The sequence below is a fragment of the Polistes canadensis genome, unplaced genomic scaffold (assembly GCF_001313835.1).
Source record: "Polistes canadensis isolate GaletaPanama2010 unplaced genomic scaffold, ASM131383v1 scaffold_44, whole genome shotgun sequence".
In the NCBI taxonomy this organism is placed as follows: domain Eukaryota; kingdom Metazoa; phylum Arthropoda; class Insecta; order Hymenoptera; family Vespidae; genus Polistes; species Polistes canadensis.
The window spans coordinates 747129-759440 of record NW_014569591.1 but is presented as its reverse complement, the minus strand read 5'-3'; the positions used below and the strand labels follow the sequence as shown (position 1 = coordinate 759440).

At 39.7% G+C, this 12312-nt stretch overlaps 2 protein-coding genes across 3 annotated transcripts in view; one reads left to right on the top strand and one right to left on the bottom strand.

Moving 5' to 3' along the window:
* The window catches only part of LOC106785027 (autophagy-related protein 16-1), a 384411-nt gene that overhangs the window by 207303 nt on the left and 164796 nt on the right, over window positions 1-12312 (bottom strand). The window lies entirely within an intron of this gene.
* The window catches only part of LOC106785026, a 171865-nt gene that overhangs the window by 156606 nt on the left and 2947 nt on the right, over window positions 1-12312 (top strand). Inside the window, exons 5-6 of the mRNA XM_014745123.1 lie at window positions 4665-5001; window positions 5929-6594. Of these exons, the coding sequence (XP_014600609.1) occupies window positions 4665-5001; window positions 5929-6594 (1003 nt within the window). The remainder of the gene's footprint in view (window positions 1-4664; window positions 5002-5928; window positions 6595-12312) is intronic.

The window sequence follows — 12312 nt, the reverse complement described above, 5'->3', positions numbered from 1 at the left end:
GAGAGAGAGAGAGAGAGAGAGAGAGATCTCCCGTTTCACTGAAATTTAAAGCTGATTAGTTAATTTGGATATTATGCGCTCTCAGTGTACAGGGGGTAAATAATGTAGCAGATATGAAACGCGGTTGAACGCGTACGACTATGACCACCACCACCACCACTACCACCATCACATGAGCAACCGCTTTTTGCTAGAGAATCGTTAATATATACGCTTATCCGTGTCTGCTGGGATTATTCGCTCGGTACACTCACGCCAACTGGAAAAGGATACAAAAGAATAATGCAAATTAGTCGCATTTACTACCCCTCCTACCCCTTTCATTTCATCTCGCACTTTCTCGCAGCTCGCTTTTTCTTTCCTTTTTTTTTTCTTTTTTGTTAGAAGAATCATCGTTAATATTGGGTATACGTTAACCTGTAGCAAAAAGAAAAAGAAAAAAAACCTCTTGACCATACGTGACGCGCGTATCTCGAATTATACGCAAGGAAATATTTATCTAATGCATCTTATATTATATTTATCTAACATATATTTCTTTCTATATAATTCTTTTGTTGCGAGTTCAATTCCGGGAGAAAAATAATTCACCCGGTTGGCTTCTATCGTCGGATATGTTTATAAATAAGGGGTGAAAAGTGTTTGAAGAGAAACACGAAACTAAAAAAGAAAAAAAAAGAAACGAAAAGAAAAGGAAAGAAAAGAAAAGAAAAGAAACGTAAAGAAAAGAAAAGAAAAGTTCGTGAAAGGAGAAAAATCTAACTTTACTTCTTTGCTTCTTGCGCGTGCACGCAAGCGAAGAAAATTGTTTCTATCGACTACGCGAAACTCGCCACCGTCGTTGTCGACGTACTCCTCCTCGTACGACTACGTTGTTCGTGCCGTTGCACTCGACGTCACTACACGGCCAAGTTTACCGTAGCTGTGTTTCTCTTTCCATTTATTTCGTATTGATAGAAGTCGCTCGGAAGAGGAACAAGAAGAGCAAGTAGAACAAGAAGAGAAAGAAGAAAAGTAGAAATAGAAGTAGAAGTAGAGAAGATGGGAACGAGAAAATAAGAGAAAGAGAGAGAAAGAAAGAGAAAGAGAGAAAGAGAGAAAGAGAGAGAGAGAGAGAGAGAAACACTTGTGTCTTCATGGGAGACGAATAATTTGAGATTCATCGAGATGCAGCGGGGCGAGCCACTTGTAATTCTTTTCCAACGACAGCCGCCTTCCCGTTCCACTCCTTGCACTTTTCTCATCCTCCTCAACCCCCCTCCTCACCCCTTACTCCCGTCATTCTCTTCCTCTTATCCACGGTGTACCCGTGCCTTGATCCGCGACGTCTTTTTTGTCTCGCCATTTGTTCGGAATAGGTACGCTGAAGGAAAGTGTCTCTCGAGAAGATATAAAAAGAATAAGAGAGAGAGAGAGAGAGAGAGGAAAGAACAGAAAAATCAGAAAGGAGGGGAAGGAAGAATATTGAAATGAATAAGACGAGAAAAAGAGTAAGATAGAATGTGAGAGAGAGAGAGAGAGAGAGATAAAAGGAAAACACAAGGAGAGAATAGTGGGAGGGGAAAAAAATAGTGGGTGGGAGACATCACTTCGGCGAAGTTAACTTCGCATTTAACATCTGCTTCGGAGGTTAAAATTTCCCTTGAGATTTGCTCTAAGTTGTACGGGACGAAGGCGGTATATCTTTTGTCCCGATTCTTAAAGAGAAAATTACGAAAGAAAGTGTATGTGTGTGTGTGTGAGAGAGAGAGAGAGAGAGAGAGAGAGAGAGAGAGAGAGAAAGAGAAAGAGAATAAGAAGGAACAAAAATCGTTATCATCGAACGATAGATTTTCCTAACTTTATCTTTTTGTCTTTTATTATTTGTTTTGTTTTATTTAATCGGTATCATCACATTGGTAGGAAGACTTTCTTTAGTCAATTTTCGCACCATCTTTCAACGACGACAACGATGGCGAGTTAGTTACAAACTTTCTTCTAATACACTTTGACTATTTTTCTCTATTCGAAGTTAAGAAAAAAGTTCTACCCTTCGAAAAAACGGTCAAGGTTTTCGTTAGATCCTAATTCTCACGCGGTAGACATTACACTTCAAACCTTTTTCCCTTCATTAATTATTTCTCTAAGAGAGAATATAGGGGATTGTATCTGTCCTTGCAAAAGTTCGAGGATTTTGGCTTTTAGTGCCCGTATCTTAGTTTCTCTTTAGATAAAAGGGCTTTGAGTAATAATATCTCATTTCGAAACCTTATCCCTGCCTTTATACCCTGTTTTTCCTCTCTTTTCTCTCTTTTCATCTTCTCGAAAACTTTTTGCTTAAACATACTTTTTTCCTATCTAATTATTTCACATAAAAATGAAGAAAAATTATTCCTTTCCTTTTTTCTTTTTTTGCGTATAAAATCGAATCAGAATGTCTATTTAAAATTATTCGAGACGTATAGAAAATAAATCAAATTTTGCGATATTATTTTTTTCGTAGAATAATATTCTAACTCGGGAGTCGAAACGAGCGATGAATGGGAAAAAGAAGACACACATAAAGTACTACGTAGGTCGATCTTTTTAAAAAAAGGATGGTTTCCAATAATCGAGAAGAACTTGGGGGTTTGCGTTTATTAGATTATATTCTCGACGGAAGCCGAGGGGTTTATCACGAACGGATCGTGTTAGACCGTACTGATTTTTCTTCTCTTCGTAAAAGGAAAAACGAGAGAGAGAGAGAGAGAGAGAGAGAGAGAGAGAGAGAGAGAGAGAGGGAGAGAGAGGGTAACGCGTAAGGAAGAAAAAGAAAGAGATACCTCCTGGAGAATATTGAAATCATAACAGTGCTGCAACCCATGAATATTATTCAAGTCTTAAGGCAACATAATCCGAAATCGATGGTGCGACGTTGGAATAAATTTGGCCTTGCACACCGTTATACAGTGGGTGTATTCCGATTCATTGTATTCGACGACTGATACTAACTTTCGTGACGAAGTTAATACGCGTACGAGAACGTAAAGATAGAGAGAAGGATAGAGTGATATATATGTATATAGAGAGGAATAGAGAGAGACAATGATAGGTTTGAGAAGTTTCAAATCCATACGATTAAACTTTGCCTTCTGCTGTTCTACTTCTCTTTATCTTCTCACTGAACATATTCTCTTTCGATATACATAAAATCATACGTTATCTTAGTGAAACTTAGTCTAGGATAAGGAGCTCTTCAATGATATTAAAATGGATATATAATAAATCGTATGTATATGCTATGTACGAACCATTTGTTTCTCGATATAACGCTTAGAGGTGTAATTAACCTTGCGATCTCATTCCTCAATAATGAGACTTTTTGTAAAACTAACTTTTATGAGATATAATCAAGAATAATAGAACGTAATCGCTGAGTTCAGTAATGTATAACGCATATATTATTATTACGTGCATACGTGTGAAATATGCATTCTATTAGGTCGCGTGGCGCACGTCGATGTGCACATTCGATTTACCTACCGGTACGATCCTTCTAAGACCTCTCTTCTCTTTACGTAATTCCGTTAAGGTATTACCTTAGCCTCAAGGCTAAGGTGAGTAAAAAGAAAAAGAAAAATAAAAATGTAAGTTGGAGGAAGAAGAAGAAGAAAAAGAAGAAGAAGAAGAAGAAGAAGAAAATGCGATAGTTCCGAGGGCGTTTCGAGAAATCGATGTTTTTTTTCTTTTTTTTTATTCCTCGAGAACGAGTCGCACGCGATGCTCGAAGCCACGAATGCTCGAATGAACTGCGACTGAACAGATAACAACGTCCTCCTACCTCTAAGAAGAATTCTTTCTTTCTTTCTTTCTCTCTCATTCTTTCTGTTAAGTCCTATAAACGCATTTACATTTCATTATCGTTAGGATATACGTTGTAAGATAGCTGTTAAGTTTCTTTAGTCGAGATTCGCGAATTAATGATACGCTTTGCGTCGGCGAGTGTCACCCTTACAATTATGCTATACCTTTCTCCTACTTCTTCTTCTTCTTTTTTTTCTTTGAACGTCTCATGAGAACGGTTATTTCAACGATAAACCGAGAACTCTCTTTCTCTCCTCGCTGTTAATCCGGCCTTTCTACTGAGGAAGTACTAATGCTGGTGCATGCTGGTGCATGCTGCTGCTGCTGCATACGCCCTCGATGGAAATCTCGATCGTTTGTAACCAAGGGTATTGAGCACATGACTTCGCGAATCGTTACGCAAAGGATCGCAGTTGAAATTTCCTTTTTCATGCGTTTAAAACCGGTCGTGATTCTAGCTAAGCGAGTTCCGCGCAAGATATAAAGTTAATATACGATTGTTGTTACTACCGCATTAGATTTTATCGTTATCCTCTTATATTTTGCTCGATAATTAAAAGCGTTTTCGATTCTACTATCCCCCCCCTCTCTGTCGCAATAAGACCCGATATAGATCGATATATTTAATTGCTCTCTAGTAATTTCCCCCCTTTCGTTAATTAATACAATGCCGATAGTTATGATAGTAATTAAGATCACATTTGATATAGAAACTAAATTGTATTTATATTTTATATACTTATATCTATATGTATAGATATATATAGATATATATAGATATATATACAAAGTATAATTGTATTCATTGTATTTGATTTTCTTTTCTTTTTTCCTTTTTCCAGATCCGCCAATTATGCAAATGCCACGAAAACTTGCGAATTATCCGATATGGATCGATTAACGGTAGCCGGTTCGAATGCATTCCAAACTGCCAAGGACTTTGATTATCTCGAAAATCACTGCGTCGAGGAGCCGGTGAAAATGTGCGAATTCAAGAAACTTACCGGCCGTATTCTCAAGACCGTCGATTCGGTTTACCAGGATGTTGGTACGACCGACGAGTGTCGCGAATTGTGCTTGAATTCGCCATTCCGTTGCCATTCCTACGATTACGGTGACACCGGTGATATGGTTTGCCGTCTTAGCCATCATTCCAGAGCAACCCTTTCGGATATTCAGGTAAGAACGTGGTAGATGTTGTATACGGTTAACGTGTTGCTGTGTGTGTGTATTTGTCTGTGTAAAACGAAATTTCTACGTCTGCTCTACTCGTGGAAATTGGAATTTCTAAAAACATAGAAAACGATTCCGAGACAGAGAAACGGTTTTGCGAGTTTCCCCATTTGTTTCGTTCCATCGTGTTAGACGGTAGTATAGAGAATGGACAGTAGAGACTTTCCGTAAAACCCGATTACATCGAGTACGCATAAAACAAATCGAGATGGTCCGCCGTAGAGCGTATTCGCGGAAAATCTAGTTTCCACCGCAGATGCTTTGTCCATCGAGCCTTGCAGCGATAGCAGTAGGTAGCTTTTCTGAAGCGAAAAGAAAGGGAAGAAACTTCGTTTCCCAAGGATGCATTCATGAACGTTGGAAATAGTATAACCAACGATGAAAACGTAAATCTATTCAATTTATTCGTATTTAAAGTAATCTCTAAAGGATGAATTTTTAAATAAATATCCTACCCAACAAAAAAATATATAATTTAACGATACGTCGAATACGTTGTTTGAATAAACGAATAAAATCGTTGTTATTTTTTTATAATTGGATTATTCGCATCGTTTAAGTAGATGCACGTGACGATATACGTGACTATACGATTACAAATTCAAACAATATGAATTAGCAAAATTTCATTTACGCGACTAATCGTTTTCATGGGTATAATAATCATAGAAATTTACGAATAACGTGACGAGCGTTATAGTTATATGCCGGACAAATGTTGCTTGTCATTCTCACGAGCAAACATATATATTTATTTTATTCGAATAAAATCCGTTCGCGAGAGATTGTATCATTTATTTTAATGCGTATTACCGTTAAAGAGAAAAAGGGAATAATTTAAGGAGAATTATATATGTACGTTTATGATTTCAGGAACCTTATTTGGATGTGGCGGAAGCATCGACGTACGAGTTGAGTTCGTGTTATAACGTAACGATCGATTGCCGTGCCGGGGATATGGTAACTAGAATCCAAACCAGCAAACTATTCTATGGAAAGGTCTATGCGAAGGGTTCGCCGAATTCATGCGTGCAAGACGTAAAAGGTGCACTCGAGTTTGAGCTACGCATGGCTTACGATGACCTAGAGTGTAACATCAGACAGCAGGGTCTTGGCCGATATCTGAACGACGTGGTGATTCAGCATCACGACACGATCGTGACAAGTTCTGACCTTGGACTCGCGGTTACCTGCCAATACGATCTGACCAATAAGACTGTTTCGAACGAAGTGGATCTAGGTGTGCACGGTGACATCACCCCAGCAATGTCAGAAGAAGTGATCGTTGATTCTCCGAACGTAGCAATGAAGATCACCGATCGCAGTGGAAACGATGCGATCCCTTCTGCCGAAGTCGGCGACCCATTGGCACTCAAATTCGAGATTTTAGATCCCAACAGTCCGTACGAGATTTTCGTTCGAGAACTAGTAGCCATGGACGGCGTAGACTCAAGCGAAATCGTCTTGATCGATTCCGACGGTTGTCCGACCGACCACGTTATCATGGGACCACTCTACAAATCCGCTACCTCTGGAAAGGTGAGTGCTACTTGTTACATCGTAACATATTACATTTCCTACTCTTGTAATTCTTTGTTTAAACAAACCAATCGTGGATCAGCAAAGTTTGCCTTAATAGATTTCTTTCGTTAACTTCTCAACGCAACACATTTCAACTACCTAATAATACCGGTTACGAGTAAAAGGTTCCAACGATCCTGACCACTACTACTTCTATTACTACTACTACTTCTATTACTACTACTACTACTATTACAAAGACTAGGAGAATCTAGAAGCGTTCGCCTCTTAGACGATAGCACTGAGTAAACAAGCTTTTCTTTCTTCCACATGCTTGCCCATCCGCTCTCGTATCTACTTCTTCTACATTCGCTTTTTTACCAAGACCACCTTTTTCCTTCTCTTGGTAAACGCGATTAGTGTGCTCGCCATTCGTTTTAACGAGTTATCGTTTCGCAAGAATGTTGACTCTTATCGTTCAGCGGATTGTCAGCACTACAACCACGCCTCGTGTCCGATCACGAGGAGTACGTTACAATAGAACTTGTTTGGTTCTTTCATTCTTTAGAAGCTTTTACGAACGAAGTTCTCTTAAGACAAACACAAGCCGTGCATAAATAGATAGATAGATAGATAGATAGACTCGTATACTAAAGGCCACTTTTACGTTCCTTAAAAGAAACCAATGTAGTATCTTGACGCGACTATCCCTGATACTTTGCTTAGGAAGAAAAAGAAAAATGCTAATATTATCGTAATATAAAAGGCTAAGCTAATAAAAAGAAACTAAAATGACAAACCCAAGAGCCAGCCTTTAAGATGCCGTACACGCTTACAACAAGACGACTAGAGACTATTAACGTTGATAATATTGGTACTCTTGTAGTAGGACAGGTTTAAAGAGACAAGATGGTTTATTTCAAATATGGATATTAGAATATTGAACGGAGGAGATTCTACGGGAGTTGACGAGGTTGGTTGGAAAGGAAGTGAGTGAGTGTGTGAGAGAGAGAGAGAGAGATAAAGATAGACAGAGTAGAAGCAGTCAGGCACGAGTCAGCCAGTCTCTCTTTACCTTTATGCTAATCAATCACTTCGATGGATTTTACGACGGGAAGCAATTTCCTTGTACCATAATAGGTCGCGTCGAGCGGTACGCCACTGCCATCGTCATCCAACTCGACGTCTATGCTTCGACGATAACATGCCCTTGACTAGGAAGCCAGCCAGCCAGCCTTTGGTTGATGCTTGTACGAACGATTATTAGCGTCACAAATTTAACGAAAATGTAGAAATTATTCTACGATTTGATTCGCATCGAGAAATTTAGAATGAACTATCGGAGAAACCAAATTTTTTTCCTTCCCCACCAACAACTCCTAACCCCCCCCCCTCCATTCCCCTGGCCGTTCAATCTCGTTGTATTATTTGTCACGAATAAATGCGAAATCAGAAAAGAAATTCGAGAGATCGAAGGTTTAAAATGAGAAAAGAAATAAATCTTGGTATATATCCGTTCGAACGAAAAGATTCGATAAGTTAAAGAGAGAGAAAGAGAGAAAAAGAATGGAATTATTAACGGTTCACATCGAGTTCGATTATACTCATCGGCAAGTAGAGTCTTAATTGCACGGGAATCGTACATCGAGTAACATAATGAAAGAAACGCTAATAAAGGTCTCCCTCTCTCGGGGGCATATTACGAGGAAGTAAATAGTCGTTTCCTCGTGAAATTATTAGCAAACGTCTCGTCGATCGTTCCCCTCCGTCCCTCTCATCGTTCTCATCCCTTGAGGGCTGCGATCTTTATCGATCCGGCGGCGGTGGCGGTAGATGCTTTGGTTGCTTCTCCTCGATTTATGTACCGGGAAAGAAAACGAGCGTTGTGTATCGTTACGATCGTGACAGGTCGGAGATGAAAGTACGAGATGAGCGTGGCGAGTGAATAGTGGGAGTGGGGGTGGGGGTGGGAGCTGGGGGTGTTAGTGGGAAAGGGAAGCGTTGGGACGTAAGGAAGGAAAGAAAGAAGAAAGGCGGATAGGTGGAGTAGGAAAGATAGAAAGAAAGAAAGAAACGTTACTAGAGGCAGGCCGGCTCGTTAAATCGACGTTCCGCGTCATTTGCTAGCTCGCGCCGCGGCAAGATCTGCGCAATATCGCTTTATTATCAAGTAATAACAGTCCTAAGGTAGAAACGAAGAGTGAATTTATATCTGGTAACGCGATGGTAAGAAATAAATCTGGGCGAAGGTATATCATCGATGATGGGCAATGTTGTTCCAACGTTCCAACGAAGACGAGGGAATGAATCTTGACTTGGTAGGGATCTAAAGCAGGACGATTCTCCTAATGATCGATTTTCTTTTACCCGATTGCACTCTCTCTCTCTCTCTCTCTCTCTCTCTCTCTCTCTCTCTCTCTCTCTTTTTTTTCTGTTTACCTGTCTTCCTCTTTCGCGAAATACTTATTGCTTAGAGTTCGTTGATGGAATAACGATAACATGTATTTATGTATAATTTTCATCTTAGTATCTTATAATAAACTACGAAACGAGAATTCTTTTTCGTGCGACGATAGAAAAATAATAAAAGAAAAGAAATGTATATATATATATATATATATATATACGGACAAGAAATAGCTTCTGATATTCGATGGTTTTCGTTCGCGTCGAATCGTAATATAACAGAGAGAGAGAGAGAGAGAGAGAAATCTAACAAGAAACTCGTTTCTTCGCGTATACACCAGCAGTGTACTGAATCGTAATTTAAAAGAAAACGTTAGTAAGCAACAACGCGTTCTTCTTCTTCTTCTAAGTTCTTACCTTTGTGACGACTTTATCGAAAACTAGTGAAACGTTGGAAAAAAAAAAAAGAAAAAAAAGAAAAAGGTTGAAGATTATTTGCTGTGGAGGAGCTTATCTCGTATACGTCGTCTCGAGAGGAATAACGTATATAAAATATATTTCTAACCAACTACCGCGTTTTGATATAGTATATTCTTACGCGACGTTGACGATCGCATTCCCCATGACGTGACAAGGCCGTTTCACGTAGGCTACGTCATTACGAGTTGATAATGGACGCATGTACGGGTAGGTTTGACTGCCTCTAAACGAGAGAGGATCGTTTAACTCGTCAACAACGTGAGTTTCGTCTGACACGTTTTCTCTGCGAACCTTTCTACCCTATTCCTGCTTTTTTTTTTTTTCTTTCTCTTCTTTTCTCCTCGTTCTTCTTCCTCGTTTTTATTTCTTTTTATTTTACCTCTCCCACCTTCTCTTTACCCCTGTTCGTTGTTTGCAACAACGACCATTGAAAAGCCATCAGCGAGAAAGAGAGAATAAAAAAAGAAAAAGTAAGGAAGGCATCTGGTCTTTTTAAACATTCCTATCCTCTCTCTTTCTCTCTCTTTTTCTTTTTTTTCTTCGCCAGTCGGTAAAACGCATAATAACGATTCGCTTAGTTGTTTAAACAATCGGCAAGTTATACACCGACCATATCTCGAGAAAAGTTTTTCCTAGACGAAAAATGGTAGAGACGACCAACCCAGTTCGTTTTATCTACTCCGGGTCTTGTCGTAGACGACGACGAACCTTTCGACGAAATTATTTCTCGGCGCCTCGCAGCTGCCGGGTGCTCCCCTCCCCATCCCCCTATCCACCCCTTTTCACCCTTTCTTCCGAAACGTAATCTTTTATCGAGAAAGAGAGTAGCGAGAGGTTCTCTTCAAGCTCGAGATTGAAACTCGAACAGTCAGAAAGAATAAATCTGTTTTACGCGAAGGAAAGGAGGAGGGGGAGGGTTTCAAAATAAAACGTCCAAAAAAACGCTGCCACTACTACCACCACCACACCGTGGTCGGTCGGTCTTTCTTTCTTATTATCGAGAATAACATTCGATTGTAACAAACGGACAGTTTTCTTGAAATTGAACGAAGAAAATCATTCGGAAAATAGAATTCGCGTCGATTAATCGATACACAATGGTACAGGACGATATGTGATTTTCTTTCTTCTGTTCGAACGAATCGATCTATGATGAATTTATTTTTAAAACGACGATCTCTCATACGTGCGTGTGCGTTTGCGTGTGCGTTGCGTCAGGGTTGCGTCAGGGTTGTGTGTGTGTGTGTTTGTGTTAGTTTTCAAGAAAAGAAAGTAACTATAAATCAAGGATTTTCATTTCGCTACGACGCTAACATATTACCTACGCGATACATTGTACATTTTACGATAACTTACCGATAGATTTGTACGGTTTGATTCGCGAAACACAAAAGTCGCATATGGTTGGGAACGATTTGTCGGTTAACGCGAAAGATCATCGCGTACGGCTGACTTGCAAAACGCAAATAGTTTCTCTATGATTGAGTACCTACCACATTTCGTATTTTCCTCGAGTTATCGTTTTTATCGATAAAAAAAAAACATTTCTTCTACCGATCGACGGAAACGGAGGGAATAGGTTTCCTAACGAATCGTATAAATCATTCTACTTGTTTTTCTTTTTTTTAGAAATTCTCGAGAAGCAAAAAATTGATTGAAAATGAAAACTCTCCAATCAATCCTTTTTCTTATTCCTCTTCCTCCCCCTCTCCCCTACTATTCACTGGGAAACAGAACCAACGTGGAACACGGAAAAATGGTTGCTAATAATGACAGAAAAGATTTCAATGTCAGCTAAACGAGAATCAAAGATACTCACTCCCCCCTCCACCCCCCCCCTCCGACCGTATGAAGAATGATACCGCCGCATCGTGCGTTTATGAACGGACTTCTCGAGTGAAACCTGTCGTCAGGTTTCTTTGTCATCGTCGACGATCCTTCGCGTTCAAACTCTAGCGTCGACTTGTACCAGATGATGCCACGGAATGGCATTTCTTTTGTTAACATCCATCTCGGTGTCCCTTGATCTCTTTTTCTACTTCTTCATCCTCGTTGTTCTCTTTACACCCATCAAATTCACCGACGAGACCCTTCTCTTCCTCGAACCACTCTCTCGTTGTTCTACTTTCCTCTTCTCTTTGTATTTCCCCCCCTCACACTCCTCTTTCTCTTTTCTCCTTAAAGAATAAAACCTTTGGTTGATCTAACTGGACAACATGATGTCCAGTTAATGAAACTTCATACGTTTGTTCCTTCATCTTTTCGCAATGCAAAATAAAAAGAAGAAGATGAAGATGAAGAAGTACGGTTAAATGAAGCTGTACACGCCATACAACGAAGCATATTTTAATGTCTTATTTTCCACCGATAAACTTAGGTACGTGGATTGCCCGGTGTGTAAATACGATGAGCTTGGTAATACGCTGAGAAACCAGTTTTCGATGATTACGAGGATAGAAAGAGTGTATAAGAATGACGATGACGATGACGACGACGACAACGTTAGAGGTCGCGTGGCAGCATTTAGGCTCGTGACTTTTTCTCGAGAAGGGTCTTTTGACTAATCGACTAATAAAAAAAAACCGAAAAGAGGGCGTAGAGTGATTCTAATAGAAATTTTTAACCGTCTAGGCCGGAGAGGTGGGGGTGGGGGAGGGGGAGGGGGAAACAATTTCAATGAAAATTCTTTCTCAGTAAAGAATCGGGAGTAGAAAAATCGAAGTCATTTTTCAATCCGAGTCACCCCCCCACGATACGATTATTCTTTTAAGTAAATCCCCGAGTATTTATTTCATCAACGATTAATAGGATCGATCTTAACGACGGGATGAATTTAGCTTAAATCTATGA